Source organism: Balaenoptera borealis (assembly GCF_965194805.1).
Source record: "Balaenoptera borealis genome assembly, chromosome: 6".
NCBI classification, from domain to species: domain Eukaryota; kingdom Metazoa; phylum Chordata; class Mammalia; order Artiodactyla; family Balaenopteridae; genus Balaenoptera; species Balaenoptera borealis.
Window position 1 is genome coordinate 32706502 of NC_138863.1, and position 23811 is coordinate 32730312.

At 35.8% G+C, this 23811-nt stretch overlaps 1 protein-coding gene across 5 annotated transcripts in view; it reads right to left on the reverse strand.

Moving 5' to 3' along the window:
- CARF (calcium responsive transcription factor) overlaps positions 1–23675 on the reverse strand; it is a 94635-nt gene extending 70960 nt beyond the window's left edge. For 4 of the 5 annotated variants that reach the window (XM_082397065.1, XM_082397064.1, XM_082397063.1 and 1 more), the window contains exons 1-7: positions 23556–23675; positions 19910–20075; positions 10305–10416; positions 9605–9829; positions 4129–4249; positions 2269–2398; positions 1250–1334 (exon numbers count right to left, since the gene is read on the reverse strand). In XM_082397065.1, coding sequence (XP_082253191.1) covers positions 1250–1334; positions 2269–2398; positions 4129–4249; positions 9605–9829; positions 10305–10373 — 630 coding nt within the window. In that variant the 5' untranslated portion in view covers positions 10374–10416; positions 19910–20075; positions 23556–23675. Of the gene's footprint in view, positions 1–1249; positions 1335–2268; positions 2399–4128; positions 4250–9604; positions 9830–10304; positions 10417–19275; positions 19391–19909; positions 20076–23555 lie in introns of all 5 variants that reach the window. The other variant, XM_082397061.1, reaches the window with a different exon arrangement.
- Positions 23676–23811: the final 136 nt, after the last annotated feature.

Consider the following 23811-nt stretch of genomic DNA (forward strand, 5'->3'; position numbering starts at 1 on the left):
TAAGAGCCGGCACAACCAAATAAATAAATAAATAAAATTTTAAGAGATAAATAGGTAAAAGATAAAGTAATCATTAGACTATTACAGAAAAGACATATAGGACTTGCATTGGGATTTGAAGAATAGTAGTTAGAAAGGTAAGTAGAAGAAAAAATAACATATTAGGAAATGGAAATAAACACAAGTGAAGGAGGAGATAAAGGAAGATTCTGAACTCTGTGTACCAAGTAGGAAGACTTGGCTAACACGAATGAAAGATGAATTGGAGAAAAGCAGGAAATAAAAAAGGATAAGATAAGGTGATACCTGATTATAGAAGACCTTGAAAGCTAGTAACAAGTGGCTAAATGATGTGGAAAAATAACACTGAGCTTATTGGGCAGTGAGAAAAGACAATGAAAGTAATATTTAAAGATAAGTAGTTTTAGAAAACCACACAGTAAGGACTAGAAATGGAAGAGTCAAAGAGATTAATGGGAAGGCTGTTACCATAATTGAGTTCAAGATAACAAAGGTCTGTGGAAAAAGCTCCCTTTAAACCACTTTAAAGAAAAAAACTAGAAGAATCAGGTGACTATCTGAATACGGGAAAGGAAGAAATTAGTCTAAAACTTTGTATCTAAGGAGATGGTATTTGTTACTACATAGACAAGGAATTTAGGAAGTAGAGCTAGTTGTCGTATGGCAGATAATTTCTCTTTAGATATGGTGAATTTGAGGTGAAATCTAAGTAAAGCTTCAAGTAAGTAGCTAGAGATCTGGGACAAAAGCAAGGGCAGAATTAAAGAACTGGTGATAGAGATTTGGGAATCATTTTTATAAAACTGAGAATTGAAAGTCAACAAAGCTGTTAAGCTCTACAAGGGATAAAATGTAGAGAAATAAGACAAGGTCAAATGGTGAACCTTGAAGAATTTCCGCTGAGAACATGAAAAGAAATAAATGCCAAGCAAAGAAAGAGAAGGAATGATTAAAGGATAAAAAGTAGAGAAACATGATAGTGAAGTTTTACGGAAGACAAGGGAAAAGATTTGTAAGAGAAGAAATGAAATGACAGTGAAGTGTGAAGGGATTTATAAGATCTCTGCTTTAACAGAGCTTACAAGCTCTAAGGAATAAAAGAGCACAAACATGAACCAAATATTACAGATACAGCTTCTATTAGTTGTACTCAAAAGTGGACATTTTGGGATGAATTGTAGTTATAATCAACTAAGTGAATCTACATAAGGATTATTTTTTAACTCACCTCACAGCTCCTAAGACGACAGGCCCATATAGGTGTGTTAGAAGAAAGTGGCTGGAGTGGAGCCAAAAAAGGTTCTTCAAGTATTCTGGGATGGGGGGGGGGGATATATATAAATATATATTACAAGTGACACACACACACACACACACACACACACACACACACACACAGCATTCAGTTGCTTTATCCTCTTAGCCAGTCAAAGACAATACTGAGGTCAGCAATTAGAAATTGTAATAATAATGACAGATTGGTCTGATGGATGTAATTACGCTTTTTTTAATCATTACTATTTTATCAATTGCTAAAGCAAAAGTCTAACTTTGTTCTTCCACATACCTTAGTTTCAACAAATTCAAGTGTTTTATATATCTTTCTCAGAGCTTATTTTGTATTCTTCTCATATAATTATTTTTCATTTAACAAAAAATGAGCAAATAAACCATCTTCAGGTGACTTATTAACAGTAACAAGAATATTACGTCAAGTTCTAAAGTTAAATGTCACAAATATTATGTTACCTTTAAAATATTTTCACAGAACAATTAAAATATAAATAATACAAAACCCTGTCTGTATTTCCCTAAATTATTATAAACAGTGTTATTTTAAGGCAAAAATAAAAGCTGAATAGACATTAACAAAAAACATTTTAAACACTTTACCACAGAGGAATTAAATGCATAGAAGTGTGATGAACCATTAAAAATTATAGGACCTAGAATGGATATTTCTTTTTTTAAAAAACTCTACTAGTGTCAGATGTTTACAGATTGCTTCAAAAGATAACAGGCAAATGTCACTGAGGAAAAGTAGCACGTTGGCCTTTTATAGATTCTAAAGTAGCTCCCTTATTGCCAAGATGTTATTAAAATGATTAAGGATGTATTTGATGATGGTTTATTCTATTTTCTGAATTTCTGATCTTCTCTATAGTCAGCCAGCTTTAAATGTGATAATGTAAAAAGAGATTTCCATGGTGATAGCCAAAGATGAGCTCCTCTTTCTCATTGACTCACCTGGTCACTGTCTTTTTGGGCAATGTGAGGGATGCTTGTGGATGAAGAATGTAACTACTGTTATTGTCTGCTAGAGAATCCACTCTTACAGTTGGTAAGTTTCTGTCACTGAGTTTCTCTTCAGAGACATCTTAACAATAAGAACAAGAACAAAGCAACATCAATATCTTGAATAAGACCATGAGAATGTAATGAACTGGAACTAATACATTTGAAATAGGAAAGATATGCTCTGAAGCTAAAGATAATAAAACTTATACTTTATTGAGAATTTCTCTGATAAACTTGCTTACTTTTAAACTGTAATACTGACTACTGAAGTTTTGTAACTAAGTTTTGGAACTTATATTGAACAGCTAGGATATGAAAGTGGTAGAAGTAATTGTTATATTAATAGTATCACAATATAATAGGAAAATGTAAAACTAATTCCTTTTAGTTTCTATACCATGTTTGTAATGTTTTCTGCAAAATATGTATTTTTTTCCTTAAGTTGTAACAACTGTTATCAAAGACAAAGAATCGTAACACTAAAGTAAGAATATTTGCCCTAAACCATTATCTATGAAAAAACGACAACAGTGTAGCTATGATGTTAGAAAAGAGATTCAAATAGATGGAAGGGAAGAAAAAGGAAAAGAACTAATAGGGATATTAACAAATAGGTAAAAAAAGAATAAAATAAAAAGAAATAGGGGGACTTCCCTGGTGGTGCAGCGGTTAAGAATCCGCCTGCCAATGCAGGGGACACAGGTTCGAGCCCTGGTCCAGGAAGATCCCACATGCCGCGGAACAACTAAGCCCATGTGCCACAACTACTGAGCCTGCACTCTAGAGTCTGTGAGCCACAACTACTGAGCACACACGCCACAACTACTGAAGCCCACACACCTAGAGCCCATGCTCTGAAACAAAAGAAGCCACCACAATGAGAAGCCCGCACACCACAACGAAGAGTAGCCCCCGCTCGCTGCAACTAGAGAAAGCCCACGTGCAGCAACGAAGACCCAAGGCAGCCAAAAATAAAAAAAAAATAAATATGGACTTCCCTGGTGGTGCAGAGATTAAGAATCCACCTGCCAATGCAGGGGACACGGGTTCGAACCCTGGTCCGGGAAGATCCCACATGCCACAGAGCAACTAAGCCCGTGCGCCACAACTACGGAGCCTGTGCTCTAGAGCCCATGAGCCACAACTACTGAGCCCACAAGCCTAGAGCCCATGTTCCGCAACAAGAGAAGCCACCGCAATGAGAAGCCTGCGCACCACAACGAAGAGCAGCCCCCGCTCACCACAACTAGAGAAAGCTCATGCACAGCAACGAAGACCCAATGCAGCCAAAAAATAAATAAATAAGATAAATTAAAATAAATAAATAAATTTATAAAAAAAAACAGGGAGCATGATTCTTTCTGAATCTGAAGGAACAAAGAGGAAAAGAGCAAAGAGGATGAGAATAGTTAAAAAAAAGAAAGTGTCACGTGTCTAACAACAACATTGATAAAAACATAAAATAAAAATTTCTCCAGTAGCTATTAGCACTATATTCTTGTTATTGTTGCTGTCATTGTTACTGTTATTAAAATTAAGAAGAATTTATTTTATGCTCACTGGTCATTTGAGAGGAAGCAAGAGTCAACCAGCTTCACAGAATTCCAAAATGAAATAGACAGCTAACCTAGACAGGAGTTGAAAAATGAACTTGAAATTTATTTGGGCTAAGAAGCTTTTTCTAATCATTCAGTTCACAATCTTACCCAAAGAGATCAATTTTAGCACTGACTTTCATGAGGTGATTTTCTGAGTATACGTTTGTTCTTTAAAACGTTGTTAAATCCCCTATATCCCATGATTACTCACCCTGAGGACTATTCACATCCACAAGCTGCCCCTGAGGTACAATCACTTGTGTCGTTCCTGTCTGGGTAGATGGAATTACTCGCAGCACCTGTCCATTTTCTGATGGGCTGGCAACAATCATCTTGGAAGCATTTTAAAAAAATCAAATGCATAAGTCTACAATGATTCAAAAGAATCATTACTTAAAAAATTATTAGACATGCCTACCTCTACAGCAGATACTATCATTTTCTTCACTTTATAGATGAAAACACTGAGGTACCTAAAAATTTTTTCCCGAAGTCTCACAATTGATAAGTGGTAAAGCTAGGATTCAAAACAGGCAGTTTGATCCTATGTCCTATGATCTTAACCACCTATGGTCTTAATCATTACATGGACGTGAGGTCTCATTACTTAGTAACCTGAACAAGTAAGTCTCTGACTAAACATATTTACTTTTTTCTACTTACTGTAGAAAAAAGTAAATGTATTATCCACACTGTATTATCCACACATTTGACCTATTTGTGTGATAATCACTGGCCTCATATATTAAGTCATTTTCATTTAAAAACAGTAACTTGTTAGATGTCTAATTAAACAGGATTTATTTTTATATCTCTGCATTTTTATATATCCTGTCTTGGTCTATAAGAAATACTACAGAGTGACCCAAAAGTCTGAAAACATAGGGAAATTGTATATTTATTATTTCCTTTGGGGTTTTTGTTGTTTTTTTCAGTTTAACAAATGAACTCTGTGCCTCAAATTTAAAGGAATGTCAACTAAGAAAGCATCTAAAGTTGAAGAAAAACATTTTGAGCCTATCATTTAAAAATATAACTAATATATTATTTAAAATTAAGTTTATCCTATATTTCCAGACTTTCTGGATACCTTATAAATTTTATTACCTAAAAACTACTCTTCTACTAACAGTTTTACTGTTTTACCTGAAATCCCCTGTCCTCAGTTTTCCCTAGGGCAAATAACTCTCCTTAATCATTCCAACCCACTTTCTCAAACTTCCCTTTTGCCATGTAAAACATGAAAACTTTGCTGATGGCCTGATAGAGACGCATCACTTTTAGAGAGGGCCATTTGAAAAACTTTAAATTTGGAAAAAAAAAAACCCTTAAACCTCAACAAAACAGAAAGCTTTAAATATAATCATAAACATTTCCCAGAAATTAAGAGTAGAAATTTTTTCCTTCCCCAAGTATTTGTCAAATTTCTTGAGATAGAAATATCTTGCCATATCTCTTATACCTCTTATTACTTCAGCATGAAAGTCAACTGTAAACTCTGAAAATGATAATTCCTTTTCACTTGTGGAGTTCATACTAAGCGGCAGGACTTTACATGCATTGGGTTGGCTAAAAGGTTCGTTCGGTTTTTTCCGTAAGATGGCTCTAGTAGCACTTAGTTGACTTTAACTTCATTCAAAACAATTTTGTTAGATTTTATGTGAAGCTGTCATATCAGTGTGCATTTAAAAAAAAAACTGATCAAAATTGGTGATTTTTTTATAGATGTTTATTAGCATCATACTTTTTTTTTTTTGGTTGCGCAGGGTTCTAGTTGCTGCAGGTGGGCTCCTTAGTTGCAGCACGTGGGCTCCTCAGTTGCAGCCAGTGGGCTCCTTAGTTGCAGAATGTGAACTCTTAGTTGCTTCATGCATGTAGGATCTAGTTCCCTGACCAGGGATGGAACCCAGGCCCCCTGCAATGGGATCTCGGAGTCTTAACTGCTGCGCCACCAGGGAAGTCCCAAAATTGGTGAATTTTTGTGTAGCCATTTTAACACTGAAGATGGAAGAAAAAAAACAACATTTTCGTCATATTATGCGCTTTATTATTTCAAGAAAGGTAAAAATGCAACTGAAACGCAAAAAAAGATTTGTGCAGTGGCATGGAGAAGGCGCTGTGTCTGACTGAACGTGTCAAAAGTGATTTGCGAAGTTTCATGCTGGAGATTTCCCGCTGGATGATGCTCCACGGTCAGGTAGACCACTTGAAGTTGATAGCGATCAAATCGAGACACTGAGAATAATCAACATCATACCACGCAGGAGATAGCCGACATACTCATAATACCCAAATCAAGCGCTGAAAATCATTTGCGCCAGCTTGGTTATGTGAATCGCTTTGATGTTTGGGTTCCACATAAGTTAAGCGAAAAAAGCCTTCTTGACTGTATTCCCGCATGCGATTCTCTACTTAAACGTAATGAAAACGTTCCATTTTTAAAACAAATTGTGACAGGTGATGAAAAGTGGATACTGTACAATAATGTGGAACGGAAGAGATTGTGGGGCAAGCGAAATGAACCACCACCAACTACACCAAAGGCCGGTCTTCGTCCAAAGAAGGTGAGGTTGTGTATATGGTGGGATTGGAAGGGAGTCCTCTATTATGAGCTCCTTCTGGAAAACCAAACGATTAATTCCAGCAAGTACTGCTCCCAGTTAGACCAACTGAAAGCAGCACCCGACAAAAAGCATCCGGAATTAGTCAACAGAAAATGCATAATCTTCCATCAGGATAATGCAAGATTGCATGTTTCTTTGATGACCAGGCAAAAACTGTTACAGCTTGGCTGGGAAGTTCTGATGCATCCACCGTATTCACCAGACATTGCACCTTCGGATTTCCATTTATTTTGGTCTTTACAAAATTCTCTTAATGGAAAAAATTTCAATTCCCTGGAAGACTGTAAAAGGCACCTGCAAGAGTTCTTTGCTCAAAAAGATAAAAAGTTTTGGGAAGATGGAATTATGAAGTTGCCTGAAAAATGGCAGAAGGTAGTGGAACAAAAGGGTGAATACATTGTTCAATAAAGTTCTTGGTGAAGATGAAAAATGTGTCTTTTATTTTTACTTAAAAACCAAAGGCACTTTTTGGCCAACCCAATATTACGTTATTTAATCTTCATGACATGTATACGAACTATATACATTTTATACATGAGGAAATTGCAACACAGTGGTTACAAAACTCATGCAAGGTAAATCAGAGCTATGTAGTCCTGAGGTGAAATTCAAACCCAAGTAGTCTGACTCCTTTTAACAGTACTCTGTACTGTCTCCCAATATCTGACGATGTTACTTAACCTAAAAAAAGACAAAAATAAAACAATACGAAAACCCTACTGGACTTTAAAAGGCAATAGTAATAATACTGTTGTTAATTCTTTACTCCCTGTAAATGAGATTAAATATGTGTGAAAATTTTTCATTCATTCTTAGAAAATAAGAGTGCTGTGGTTATTTTTAAATCCAAATAAAACACATATAATAAAGTTATAATTTATTCAACCATATGAAAAGTTCATAATTAAGACTGATCTGTGGAATATCCCCTTAATTTTGAAACTGTTTCCCAAGCACAGTGGAAAAGAGTCTCCTCCATTTTCTGTTTCCTTAGCTTATTCCACCTGTTACCTAAAAAACTATTTTTAATTCATATAATTTGACAATGGTGATGATAATATTACTTTTTCTATTACCAAAAAAAGTAATTATCTTTAATCTTTGCTATGAAAATAAACATAGTTTTGAAGAGTCATCTGCTGCCATACATTTTCTTTGAGGCCGACCATGAAAATCATCAGAAAATCTTGGCTAATGAGTAGTTTTATATTTACTGGGTTCTTTGTGTACAATATTTCTAGTAAATGAAAAATATCATCCCTGCTTCACTCCAAAACCTCCTCTCATCCATTGCAGATTCACCCACTACAGAATCTTTACTAGTTCCGTGAAAGCTTCTATGTGAAAAAAAATCATACTTAAAAAAAAAAAAAAAAAAAGTCATTTTTTACAAAAAGCTCCACTTGGTGGAGACTCTGATAATGGGAAGACTACGCACATATGGAGGCTGGGGGTATATGCGAACTCTCTGTATTTTCTTCTTATTTTGCTGTGAACCTAAAACTGCTCTTAAAATTAAAGTCTATTAAAATAAACAATAAAAACAAAAAAGCTCCACTAAGTTTCCCAGAATATCACCACCTTCTGATCTTTGGTTCTTTGGAGAAGATAGCTTCTTACACTCCGTGTTCCTTACATTTATTTTCATGCTCATGCCACATGTTTCCTATTTCAAAACTTCAAGTAACCCTCTGTATCATCTCCTACTGCAAACAATGTAAAATCACCTTTATAATCATTTCAGATACAACGTTTAATACAATTACAAAGAGAATGGGAACTCGAACTTTTTTCAGACACAGACAAATAAGCAACTTTAACATGCTTTTTAGGAAAGGTACCATGTGTAAAATGATAACCCTTCATATATTTAGACTCTTTTATCCTTCCATTAGAACACACAGACTTTCTAAATGTTCTGATAGAAACTAGAATAAATGTCAAATAAGAGGGGAAATTACAGAAGTATTTCATTTTGAACATGAAATATTAAAATGTATTGGTTCACATCTAGATTATTTGTTGCATATTAACCTCTGCTGGTGATGCAGTATGATTACAGAAGCATACCCTAACTTTGCATTTTAGTCCTGAAGTAAGCCCAGAAATATGTTGAGCCTGAACATACACACAAAAAAGTTGTCTACAGTTAGCCACCTCTCAACCAATTACTCTCAATGCCAAAATTTAGCTGGATTATAAGGGAGCAAAAGGACATAGATTAACTCTAGAATGCTCTAGACTAGAAACAAAAACAAGAATTTTGGGTTAAATGGTTGCCTACTTAAGTATAATTTATAATTGAAGTTATGATTTTAAAAATAATTTTAATTACTGAATTAAAATTTGTTGTAGAAAATTTGGAAAATACAGGCAAACAAAAGAGATACATTATTCTTCATATTATTACTGATATAAATATATTATTAGTCACAGAGCAATTTAGAACTTTTTCTCATTAATTTTATTTCAATCAAAACCATCTATCACCACATCTATTCAACTGTGAACTTGGTCATAAATATTTCTGGCTAACAGTTTAAAGCAGCACTGTCAACTTTATGCATTGTTATTCACATGACACCTACATATCTACTTACAAAGATCAGTAAGGGTATGTCTAAATTCCATTATTCCACTGGTACTTCCATTGTTTTCTTTTTCTTCGAGAAAGCATACCAGCATGTGGCACACAAATCAATAACTGAGATGTTGATAGAGCAAACAACGTTGAGTTCAGTCAAATGTATATACAAAAAATAAATGTAAGTTATATGTAAGCTCTGGCACTTTAGCACTAGTGACAGATTATGTTACATTTCCAACTGATCTCAAAGCACCTGTTTGCCTAGACATAGTAGCTGGGACATACTGGTTTGAAGTACTCTTTGTAGTGCTGAAAGGAAATCTTTTAAAATCCTTATATAACTTAAAAATGAATGTCATGGAAACAGTATTTTCAAAGCAATGTAAAGCAATAGTGTCAAGAAATAAAGGTCATCTAGTAAGACTAATACATTTTGCTAAATAGCAGAAAACTGGTTATTTTAAAAACGTACTCACCATTTGCGCATTAGAATCCCCCAATGACTGAAGCTCATATTGAATAGGTTGCCCATTTTGGTCCACTAGGTGGAATTGCTCTGCAGAAAGAGTCTGTGTCTGAGTCAGGGGCCCTGGTATATTCTGTGATGTGAGTGAATTATCCACTGCAGTAGTAATGGGTAAAACTCTAGGGGAATCATCTTGTCCAAAAGAAGGCTCACTGGAGTCCATACAGCTTAGATGCTTTTGCAAAGAAAAAAAAAAATCACTTGAGTGTTTGTAAAATAAGTTACAATTTTTAAAAAATAGAATGTTTTTAATAAAAGATGGAGACATATTCATTTTTCAGTTAATTATTCACTTAACTTTTTGCAAGGGTTATCAATTCACAGACTGATATAGACAGAAATTCTCAAGTGAAACTGTTGATTTTTATTATATTTTATTTCAAATTGTCCACAGGAATACAATGTGAAATGATGAAATATTTACAATTCAATATGCATATTTTTCTTTATATATAAACTTTCATGAATACATTAAGTAAAGCTCTATATTATAAAATTAAATATATGATAGAATTATTAAAAATTAAATGTTAAAATTCTTGAATACATTAAATATAACACTATTCCTTAAACATAAAAAATTGTCCAATTGCATGCCGCTTTCCCTTTAAATGGAAAAAAGTTCCTAGTTGAATCCCTACTTCAAATACCTGAGAATCGATTTTTGACTCTTCAGAATCATTATGGTTGACTCTTAATGAATCAACAGACTGTTCCATGCTGGTATCATATTCAATTCCATTTTCTTCTATTATTTAATACCTGAAAGAGTTTAAATATCTGATCAACTAAAGCACTTAACATTTTAATAGAATGTTTGTCTTAAATAAATTTTTCATCTCCCCTACTGTGTTACCCTATACAATTTAGGTTAAATCATTTACACCCTATAAGATCAATAAAATAAACATTCTTGTTAAATAATTTGCAAAGGCACCAGAATAAATTGAAGGCAGAGCAAAACTTAGTGTTATGTAGTTTCCTCACCCTATCCTTAATTGCACTCAGGTACTGGTTTATTAAGATTGCTGCTATGTGACAGGTACTGTTGTTACACCCTTTCAAATTCTTCTAAAATTCTCATTTTACAAAGATGTAATCTTTAATTTTAATTAATGATTAAATGATTAATAATTAATGATTTTAATTTTATGAGGTGTGCCCTATCATAGCATTAGATAATTTTAAAAGAGATCTCTTGGTACAGGTGGAGATTATATACACACAACTCTTACCATAACATACAATTATACCACTTAATATTAGCATGACAAGCTTTGAAAATGAAGAAATATGTATTCCAAAAAGGTTGAGCCGGGCTTCCCTGGTGGCGCAGTGGTTGAGAGTCTGCCTGCCAATGCAGGGGACATGGGTTCGAGCCCTGGTCTGGGAAGATCCCACATGCCGCAGAGCAACTAGGCCTGTGAGCCACAACTGCTGAGCCTGCGCGTTTGGAGCTTATGCTCCGCAACAAGAGAGGCCGCGATAGTGAGAGGACCGCGCACCAGGATGAAGAGTGGCCCCCGCTTGCCACAACTAGAGAAAGCCCTCGCACAGAAACGAAGACCCAACACAGCCAAATAAATAAATTAATTAATTAATAATAATTAAAGGTGCTAATAATTAAAAAAAAAAACTCCTTTAAAAAAAAATCACTACAAAGCTAAGGTATACAAAAGAATGTGGTACTGACATAAGGATAGACATGTAGATCAACAGAACAGAATTGAGAGTCCAGAAATAAACTCATACATCTCTGAGCAAATAATTTTCAACAAGGGTGTCAAAAGCATTCAATGGAGAATGAATACTCTCTTCAACAAATGGAGCAGGGACAACTGAATAGCCACATACAAAACAATTAAAATGCACCCCTACCTCATAATATACGGTTGACCCTCGAACAACACAGAAGTTAATGGCACCAACTCTCTGCACAGTGGAAAATTCACGTACAACTTTACAGTTGGCCCTCCATATCTGTAGTTCTGCATCTGTGAATTTAACCAACTGTGGATTGTACAGTACTATACTATGTATTTACTGAAAAAAGTCCAAGTATAAACGGACCCACACAGCTCAAACCCATGTTGTTTAAGGGTCAATTGCATACCAAAAATGAACAAAAAAGTTATCAGAGACCTAAAAAGAGCTAAAACCATACAATTTTTAGAGGAAAACATAAGAGTAAATCTTCATGACCTTGGATTTAGATATGACACCAGAAGGATAAATGTCAAAAAAAAAAATAGATAAATTGGACATTAGCAAGATAAAAGCTTTTTGCACAAAGGATACCATGATATGAGTGAAAAGACAAGCCACAGATGGGAGAAAATATTTGCAAATCAAATATCTGATAAGGGTCTAGAATATACAAACATCTCTTACAACCCAACAGAAAAAAGACAACCCCAGGGACTTCCCTGGTGGCACAGTGGTTAAGAATCTGCCTGCCAACACAGGGGACAGGGGTTTGATCCCTGGTCCGGGAAGATCCCACATGCCACAGAGCAACTAAGCCCGTGCACCACAACTACTGAGCCTGCGCTCTAGAGCCCGCAAGCCATAACTACTGAGCCCACATGGCACAACTACTGAAGCCCACACGCCTAGAGCCTGTGTTCCGCAAGAAGAGGCCACCACAATGAGAAGACCATACACGCTGCAAGTAGAGAAAGCCCGTGCACAGCAATGAAGACCCAACGCAGCCAAAAAATAAATTAATTAATTAAATTAAATTAAAGATAACCCAAACACACCTACTAAAAAATGGGCAAAGGGGTTGAATACACATTTCTCCAAAGAAAACACACAAATGGTCAACAATCATATTAAAGATGCTCAAGTTCATTAGTCATTAGGAAAATGCAAATCAAACCAACAATGAGATACTAGTTCATATCCACTGTAAAGGCTATACTTTACAAAATAAAAAGAAAATAAAGGTTGGTGAGAATGTGGGGAAACTGGAATCCTTGTGCATTGCTGATGGGTAAGTAAAATGGTGCAGGTACTGTGAAAAACAATTTGGCAGTTCCTTAAGAATTTAAACATAGAATTACCAAATGAAAACAATTCCACTGTAGGTATATACTCAGAAGAATTGAGATGTAGAGAACAAATGTATGGATACCAAGGGGGAAGGGGTGGTGGTGGAAGGAACTGGAAGACTGAGATTGACACATATACACTATTGATACTATGTATAAAATAGATAACTAATGAGAACATCCTGTATAGCACAGGGAACTCTACTTAACGCACTGTGGTGACCTGAGTGGGAAGGAAGTCCAAAAGGGAGGGGATATACATATATGTATGGCTGATTCATTTTGCTGTACAGTAGAAACTAACACAACATTGTAAAGCAACTATACTCCAATAAAAATTAATTTACAAAAATAAAGTTTAAATAAACAGATAAAAAGAATTGAAAACAGGTGTTCAAACATAAACTTGTATACAAATGTTCATAGAAACACTATTCATAATAGCCAAAACTGGAACAACCATAATGTTCATCATGTTCATCAGCTGATGAACAGATAAATAAAATGTGGTATATCCATATAATGGAATAGTATTTAGCCATAAAAAGGACTGAAGTACTGATATATACCTCAAAAAAGTTATGCTAAGTGACAGAAGCTGGACACAAATGGTCACATATTGTATGGTTCCATTTATAAAACATATCCAAAATGGGTAAAATACAGACAGAAAGTAGACTGGTGGATGCCAAGGCTTGGGGGAGGGGAGAACAGGGAGTTACTGCCAATTGGGTACAAGGTTTTATTTTGGGGTGATAAACGTTTTTTGGAACTTGATAGGGGAATTAAGATTTTGCAAGCCACATGGCACAGCCAAAAAAAAAAAGGAAAAAAAGATATGCAGCTAGCAAATAAGCAATGAAAATATGCTAAACAGTATTAGTCATTAGGGAAATGAAAATTAAAACCACAATTATATACATCTATATACCTATTAGAATATTTACAATTTAGAAGATGGATTATATCAAATGTTTATGAAGATATGGAGCAACTGGAACTCTCATGTATTACTGGTGGTAATGTAAACAGTATATTCTCTTTTGAGAATCACTTTGGCAGTTTTCTAAAAAGTTAAACGTGAACCTAATTATGATCCAGCCATTCCTATTTATGTATTTACACAAGAGAAATTAAAGCATATGTGCCGGACTTCCCTGGTGGCACAGTGGTTAAGAATCCGCCTGCCAATGCAGGGGACACAGGTTCGAGCCCTGGTCCAGGAAGATTCCACATGCTGCAGAGCAACTAAGTCCGTGCACCACAACTACTGAGCCTGCGCTCTAGAGCCTGCAAGCCACAACTACCAAGCCCGCGTGCCACAACTACCAAAGCCCGCACACCTAGAGCCTGTGCTCCACAGCAAGAGAAGCCACCGCAATGAGAAGCCCACACACTGCAATGAAGAGTAGCCCCCACTCGACGCAACTAGAGAAAAGCCCACATGCAGCAACGAAGACCCAATGCAGCCAAAAATAAATAAATATTTTTAAAATCCTATTTAAAAATAAATAAATAAATAAAGCATATGTGCCCATATATCCCATAGAGGATAGTCTTTTTTTTTTTATAACATCTTTATTGGAGTATAATTGCTTTACATTGTTCTGTTAGTTGCTGCTGTATAACAAAGTGAATCAGCTATACATATAAATATATCCCCATATCCCTTCCCTCTTGCATCTCCCTCCCACCCTCCTTATCTCACCCCTCTAGGTGGTCACAAAGCATGAGCTGATCTCCCTGTGCTACGCGGCTGCTTCCCACTAGCCATCTATTTTACATTTGGTAGTGTATATATGTCAATGCCACTCTCTCACTTCATGTCAGTTTACCCTTCCCCCTCCCCGTGTCCTCAAGTCCATTCTCTACGTCTGCGTCTTTATTACTGTCCTGCCCCTAGGTTCTTCAGAACCTTTTTATTATTTTTTTTAGATTCCATATATATGTGTTAGCATACGGTATTTGTTTTTCTCTTTCTGACTTACTTCACTCTGTATGACAGACTCTAGGTCCATCCACCTCACCACAGAGGATAGTCTCTTTAACAAATGGTGCTGAATAAAGGGACAGCCACATGCCCACCCCAAAAAACAAAACAAAACAAACAGTGAACCTAGATACAGACCTTACGTTCTTCAAAAAAATTAACTCAAAATGGATCACAGACATAAATGTAAGATGCAAAACTATAAAACTCCTAGAAGACAACATAGGAGAAAACCTAGATGACCATGAGTATAGTAATGATGTTTTAAGTATAATATACCAAAGGCATGATCCATGAAAGAGATTATTGACAAGCAAGACTTCATTAAAATTAAAAAAACTTCTGCTCTGCAAAAGACAGTATCAAAAGAATGGGAAGAAAAGCCACAAACTCGGAGAAAATATTTGCAAAACATGTATCTGATGAAGGATTTGTATCCAAAATATGCAAAGAACTCTTAAAACTCAACAATAAGAAAAAAACCTAATTTAAAAAGTGGTCAAGGGCTTCCCTGGTGGCGCAGTGGTTGAGAGCCAATGCAGGGGACACGGGTTCGAGCCCTGGTCTGGGAAGATCCCATATGCCGCGGAGCGACTAAGCCCGTGAGCCACAATTACTGAGCCTGCGCGTCTGGAGCCTGTGCTCCGCAACAAGAGAGGCCGCGATGGTGAGGGGCCCGCGCACTGCGATAAAGAGTGGCCCCCGCTTGCCGCAACTAGAGAAAGCCCTCGCACAGAGATGAAGACCCAACACAGCCATAAATAATAAATAAATAAATTAAAAAAAAAAAAAAAAAAGTGGTCAAAAGACCTGAAGATACACTGCAGCAAAGAAGATATACAGATGGCAATTACACATATGAAAAGATGCTCAACATTATATGTCATAAGGGAACTGCAAATTAAATCATCACTGAGATATCATAACACACCTATTAGAATGGATAATAAAAAAAAAAACAACCCTCTGTTAGATGTTGCTAAATATGTGGAACAACAGGAACTCTCACTGATTGATGCTTGGGATACAAAACCGTACATACAGCCACTCTGGAAGACAGTTTGACAGTCTCTTACAAAGTTAACCATAGGCATACCATACAATCCAGCAATTGTACTACTACGTAATTACCCAAATGAGTTGCAAATTTATGTTCCACAAAAACCTGCATGGATAGTTATAGCAGCTTTATTCATGACTGCCAAAACTTGAAAGCAACCAAGACGTCCTTCAATGAGTGAATGGGTAAAACAACTGTGGTATATCCATACAATGAATTATTATTCAGTGATTAAAAAGAAATAGGCTTGGGAATTCCCTGGCAGTCCAGTGGTTAGGACTCAGTGCTTTCACTGCTGTGGGCCTGGGTTTAAACCCTGGTCAGGGAACTAAGATCCCACAAGCCGTGAGGGGCAGCCAAAAACAAAAAAAAAGAAACAGGCTATGAAGGCACAAAAAGACAAGAAAAAACCTTAAATGCATACTGATAAGTAAAAGAAGCTACATACTGTATGATTCCAAATATATGACATTCTTGAAAAGGCAAAACTATAGACACAATATCAAGATCAGTAGTTGCCAGAGGTTGGGGATGCAGTAATTCATATAGGTAAAGCACAAGAGATTTTTATGGTGATGAGATAATACTTTATGATACTGTTATGATGAATACATGACATTAATCCATAAACCTGTACAACACAAAGAGTGAACCTTAGTGTAAACTATGGACTTCTGTTCATTATAATGTATCAGTATTGGTTCATTAACTTTTAGAAAATGGTCCACACTAATACAAAATGTTAATAGTAGAGAAAACTGCATGCTAGGATGGAGGGGAGAGAAGGTAGGGGAAGGAATATGGAAGAAAGGAAGGAAGAAATCTTTATATTACCTGCTCAATTTTTCTATAAATCTAAAACTTTCAGAAAAAAATAGTCTTTTAGTTAAAAAAAAAAGAGCAGAGTGTCTGTAAACTGAAGCCAATAACAAATCATAGTATATGAACTCCGTAATTATCTTGAAATTTTAGGTTAAGTGACCATACTCTGAACAATGTTGGAGTTAGGGTGGACAAGAAATATATTATTTTTTCATTAACTTTTAAAACAAAAACTGAGAGGGTTTTGGGCTTCCCTGGTGGCGCAGTGGTTGAGAGTCTGCCTGCCAATGCAGGGGACACGGGTTCGAGCCCTAGTCTGGGAAGATCCCACATGCTGAGGAGCAATTGGGCCCGTGAGCCACAACTACTGAGCCTGCGCGTCTGGAACCTGTGCTCCGCAACAAGAGAGGCCGCGATGGTGAGAGGCCCGCGCACCGCAATGAAGAGTGGCCCCCGCTTGCCGCAACTGGGGAGGGCCCTCGCACAGAAACGAAGACCCAACACAGCCAAAAATAAATAAATTAATTTAAAAAAAATTATTAAAAAAAAAAAAACTGAGAGGGTTTTGTCAGTAAAAATGTATAAAATAGCTGAAGACAGTGTTCTGTAGTCATACGGTCTGGGTTTGAATTTCAGCTTCATACTTACTTGTCAAATTAGTTAACTACTCTGAGCTTTAGTTTTTCTCATGTGCAAATTGGCAATTATACTGCATCTCCCTCAGAGGGTCGTTATATTAAACAAAATAATGTGTGCAAAGAGCTTGGTGCAGTTCCTAGTACAGGGTCAATACTCAATAAATTATTTCTGCTACCTATAATTATGCAAACTAAGATAAAAAATTCACCTATCTATAAATAACTTGGTTCCTAAGGACAAAAATCTGTTAAATATCAGTCATCTCATTGATGTAATAAAAACTTACCTGGGCTTAGTATAAAGCTTCTAAATATACTTTTCTATACTGTCTTTGAAAAATTGCAAAAAATTTTACTTTCAGATGACTAACAAGTTCTATTTCAATATTATTGTTTAGTTTAAAAATTCACACATCTGATGAATGTAGTAGAAAAAGAACATAGGGTCAGTCTAGATTTGATGAAAAAAAACAGTATGTTAACTTCCCTGAGCTTCAATTCCTAGTTTTTTAAAGATCCCATTCAGTTCTTAGATTTTATGTTTCTAATAGCTGATTATCTTGATGACTTTTAAAATTCATTTAACTATCGTTTATTGACTGACCTCTAACGTACACTGAGTATAAAAATAAAAGAACTCTATTCAAGGAGAAAACTTTTACAGAGTTAGATCCAATTGAAAATAAAGTCCTACTGAGGGACTTCTTAAAACTGAAATAATTGCTGTCAAGAATGCAACTTAATTTTTTAAAGTGTATTAAATACACTGAAATATTCACTGTCTAAACATGATGACATTAAGATTAGAAATATTTTTGAGACTTTATTTTGATTTTTAAATATAAGCACTATTATGATAGAATACATGAAGTTTATGAATTTAATTATCATAGCTACAAAATAATTTAATGTTTATTGAACGCTTATTATACTTAATAATTATTAGCCAGAATTATTAACAATCACTCTGCTATTCTGTGATATAGGACCCATTAACAACATTTTACAGAAAAGGAAACTGAGGCTCACCGGTAAAGGCTATAAGGTTTTCATTTATTGAGCACTTACCATAGTAAAGCACTAGGCTCAGTGTTTTATACATGTCATTTTATTTAATCCTTTCAACAACCCTGTGATTCGGTTACTTGCTCCAATTTACACATAAGGAAATAAGATTTAGGCAGTTAAGTAACGCCAAAGATTACAAATATACTAGGTGGCTGAGCAAGAACTCAAACCTACATGCATTGATCCCAAAGCCCATTCTTTATTATTACAATGGGAACTCTTTCAAGGTAACAGACGAACCTCCCTCCTTCATTAGTCATGGCTTTAATTTTTTTTTTTTTTGGGGGATAGGTTAACAAATTAAAGATGCTAAAAGAAATTCTTTGTTCATTTTTGTTCTCAACTTTTCCCAGTTGAAATTTAATTATAGGCAGTCCCTAACACACAAAAGCCCTCCTGCAAGCAATCTAAAGATCTCTGACCCCACGAAAAAACTAGCATTCTAACTATGCAGGAATTACAGCCCCTGAGAAAATATTCTGTAAACAGATCCAAAAGTGGATCTTGGGACAGAGAGGTAAAAAGTAAAAATAGCTTAGGGGAAAAAAATTCTAAAAACTTACTCTCAGTTTCCTGGTAGGTGCCCTGATTCCATTACAAATTATCCCTACTGATCTAAATTTTTTTTCATTTTATTTACTTTCTCTTACCCTATCTGAAATTTCATCGGTGAAATTTTCATTGGAGTTAATAAGCATTTTTTCTTAAAGAGAAAATACTCTGGAGAGATTATCAGTCATTATCAAATTTGTGTAAATTTATATAAATATAGCTTTCTTCCGTTAAGATGAGTTAAAAACAGCTAACCCGAAAAGTTTAACTTAGAGGTTAGAACGCAAGTACATTTGAGGCTCAGAGCACCTAAAAGGGATTCTGCAGACCTGAGGTAGATGCTGCAGTGAATAGGGAAGGCAGGATGAATGCCCTGGGGAAGTTCATTAGTGAAGGGGTGGGATAACACAGGAAGCTTGCCAAATATAAACCACTTACTTCAGAACTTTGCCCAGACTGGGAATCTGCAAATGGATGAAAGAGAACTTCTTTCCTACTATCTTCTGGAAATTCAAAACTCAAAATTTTCCTTTCGGTATGCAGTACCTCTATACTGTGTGTTAAACAAGGTTTTCGTGTTTATTATATGGAAAAGTGGGTTTCAATATCTGTTGACCTAACTCATTGTTGAATTGGAGATTAAAAGTACATTTTTAAGTTACAGACATCCTTTTCAAAAAATAATTTGAACGAAGTGAAAAGTATTACTCCTTCCTCCCCTAAGTCTTCCATCAATTTGCATTATACTCCTCAATCCTGACAACTGCAGAGTGACTTAAAATACCCAATTTTCCCACCTAACCTCAATGTCAGCACATGCTATAAATTATTATCCCTAACTTTCAATTAACTATGTCAAAGTAAAGTTCCAAAGAATGTAGATATTAAGATTAAAAAAAAAAAAAAAAGATTAAATAGCTAGGTATAAAATGTTCTTTTCCAACTGGTAACCATAAACGGAACAAAGTACCTATATACAAAGTGTAACTTGACTTTTTCATTAATATGTAATAGACAATAGTTAACTTTTACAGAGCTGTTACTTTCTATCAGTTAAAAATAAAATTATTACCTTCATGAAGGAGCTTGAGATTAAATTCAGGTCTCAAGCATTCTACTATCCCCAGAAATGCCCTCTCTTTTCCACTCAAGTTCTTCCTTTGGGGGGCACTAAATCATGATGGTTGGGGCTTCAGTTATGTGAAAGCTATAATTATGTCTTCACAGCAGCATTTTTTCTGTAATGAGAAGGTATTCAATGTATATTTATTTTCCTACACATAAAGCAAGCTACTAGATTTTGTACTGCAGGTTTTACTATAAAATAGCCATTACCAGCCTGGTATAGTTTACCCAGCAATTGACTCGGTTAAAGTAAAGTAGAGACTAGGACTGTCTTTATGGAAGACTGCATGTGTCCAGGGGTAGGTGACCTACCCTGTGTTGGGGATTTGGACTAAGGCCTAGTTTCAACTCTCACATTCTGTAACTACTACAGAAACAAAAACATCCACAGTAAATTGCATTTTTCTCCACAATGAAAATATTTACTAATTGGACATATTTTGGAGCCACAGAAGCTTGAGAATAAGGGCTTCCCTCCTCATACCCCATTCCCTATAAAATCCTAGAATTAAATTGATAAGCTTATTTCTTAAGTAAGTAGTATTGGGATTGGATAAAGAGAACAGAAATAAAAGAGAAAGTATTAAATATATAACCTAGAGGGTTAATAATAATTGGAGTTCAGAAAACACACTAAGGCCATTAAATTTTGCTGGCAAACTGCTTTCTAGAATGTTTCACATCACATTTTAAAAAGTGGATTTTACCTTATACCAAAAGCAAAGATCAGGAAGAATTAGAAGTTCAATGTTTTAATTTATAGCAAAAAAGGCCTTTTATTGTTTACACATATTGAATACATGGCAGAGGGGAAGACACTAGTCAGGCTGTAGTTACTCAAATCTCTGTGGACCATGCTGGGGCTACTGCTGTTTTCTGATTTTGTTCAACAGCAAATCTATTTGTTCAAAACATTAAAGGTAATTCTCAGCCTTAATTTCTTAAAAATTGTCTTTATATTTGATTTTTTTTTTTCGTTTTCCCGATAGACTTTTGTGTGGTAAAATTTATCTGTTAAAACCAATAATCTAAGAGTAAAGCCCCAAACAGGCTAACTGAAGGATGAAGCCACTTGAAGTTTAGAGTTTCTCTTAATTCTAGGTACTTTGGTTAATGTCTCAAGATTTAAAGGATATTGAAATCTTATATTTAAAATCAGTGTCTGACCTTATTAAATACATTAAAAAATACTGCTCAAAAGTACTTTAGAAAATAAAATTTCCCTCATCTTTTAGGGTAGGTAAACAACACAATGTTCCTTCTATGATGTATACAAAATTGCTATGAATCAGTGGTGTCAAAAATTAAATCAAGACTCCTAATTCACAAATATTTTATAGAGTAATTTATTTCTTAAAAGATGGGTTTTGCAAGTTGTACTGTGTTAGTTAAATCCACACCAAAATGTTAAATGTATGCAAATATATATAAACAATCTACTTCAACGTTTCATTTTTCAGTGAAAAAAATTTAAAGCTAGTGTTCACAATGTCTCTTTTCCTTTATCTAAGGTTTGCCCTCTCTATAAACTTCCCTGTCATCTTGGTTTCTACCCACTTCTTACCCTGTACATACATACCTCTTTTTACCTCTTTGCTCTTTGAGGGATTTACAAATTATTTCATTTAATCCTCACAATGACTCTAAGGTAGAGCTTATTATCTATTTATAGATAAGAAAACCAAAGCTGTCAAGTAACTTGGTTAATATCACAGAACATTAGAGCTCAGATTCAAAACTAAGTAGGAAAAAATCACCAAAACCGATTAGGACTCCAAAGCCCATGCACAGTCTTTATATCATACTACACCATGCCATTACATACAAAAAAGAAAAAAACCTATAATAAAGAGAAACATTTTCCAAGCTGTAGTTCTCCAGATAACAATGTGTCTTCATAAGAAACCTAGTAAGTGAATCATGTAGGAAATCATTAGAACTAAAAGCTTGAGTTAATGTTCTAAGCAAAGTTAAGAAAAACACTCAGAGTAAAAATACTAACTACTCTAGGTATTACATAGAGGGAACACGAAATACAACACATAAGCCACAGTTGAAAAAACACCAAAGCCATCACACTAGGTGTTCAGGTATCTTGGAATGCTTGTTAACTAATTTTCCCTTAACTAAAGGTCTCAGTCAAATGAAAAGAGTATTTTAGTGAATTCAACATTTCTGCTTTGTAAATTGAAGTTTTACCTTATTAAGCACATATTTAAGTTCTGTATCTTACTGATCATAGACAATTTTTCCATTCGAATTAAGATCAACCTGTATTGAATATCAGGTACAGTATTTTCTTATTTTGATAAATTTCAAATTAATGATAGTTAAAAATGAATTAATCTACTGATTACACATTTTAAAACATATTTTAACCAATGATATAGTAACAATTAAAAATTACCTGAAGAACCTATTAGAAGTTTTATTTCAGGTTCTAGGAATTTTAATTCAGACAATTTTACTGCTGTAACTCAAAAATTACTTATGATTAAAAGCAAATGATGTCTGAAACTGTCAAATTTCTTTTTACTTCTACCAAATTCAAAAAATATGGATTAAATAACAAGACTTCAATTAAGAAAGAGGAAAAAAAAAAGTGTTTCAAACTTCAGGTGGTCTAACTTATGCATACAATTCTCACAATTACAATGAATCACATGGTTAAATGACCATGGCTTCTATTTGCAAGCCCAATCCCTTCCTAGGCCCTCAGCACAGAGGCTTCCTCTTTTTACTCCTCTAACCATTAGGCTAGTCTTTCTTACTTGTTCATGTTGCCATAGCTCCCAGTTAAACTGACATCTAAAGGATAACGATGGTAAAAACTGCTGACATCTACTATGTGGCACTTAATCTCACAGTTGACCAAGGTGTGGCACAGAGAGGCTAATAAATAAGCAACTGAGGCAGGATTCAAACCCAGACATTCGGGTTCCACGGCCTGCATTCTAAGAAGGTGAATAAATTGAAAATAGTCTTAGTTTCATTGTCACTGTGCACTATTAACAGATTATTTTTCGCTTACAACTGTTTAAATTCCTTCTCAGTCTATGGTTGACTTAAATATCATATGTCTACTTAATTGTGGTACATCTTGAAGCAACGTAACAAAGGAAAGCTTTAGCTGTCTTCCCCTGCACACATACCGCTTTGCCCCAAATTCTGCAATCCAGTTCTGCCTTACTCTAAACTGCCGTCTCTTTAAGAAGTCCCCCTCTTGAAGGATTTCTGGCGAACGCCTTAAAAAGCGACTAGGAGAGCTGAGTAGTATCTCTCCACCCATCCTCCCTCAGAAAAACAACTAAATTCCATTAGAATTATTCTCGGGACCGTTTGAGGATAAGACATAGGCCTTTGGCTAACTTCAAGACGAAAAAAAAAGTCAAAAAGCGTTGGGAGAAGGTGTGGGAGGACGCCTTTCCCCTTCTAAAAGGAAGGTATAAAGGGGCTCATAAAGAGAAAAAAGGAACCCTAAAATGCGGGGCGGCGCACAGGACCACACAGCGGGCGCTCCCGCCCAGGGGGTCCTCCTCCTTCTCCGTGGTGGTGCGCCCTTGGGCTCAGCAGCCCTCCTTAAGACACCTAACCTCCACGTTCTCCAGCCTGCCGGCTCGGGGCCCGCGGACCCCGTCCGGGCGGGGGACGGTAGGCCTCGTCAGGAGGGTCCCCGAATACGGCCCGAGGCGGGGCGCGGAAGGCGCCACCAAGGCCCGGCAGCGGCAAGGGGCGGGGGCCGGCGGTTGCTCAGGGACCGGGCGGGTCAGGAGGTGACGGGAGGAGGAGGCAGCAGGAAGGGGGATGGGGAAGCAGCGTCCGGTCCGTCGGCGCAGACAGCTCTGCCAA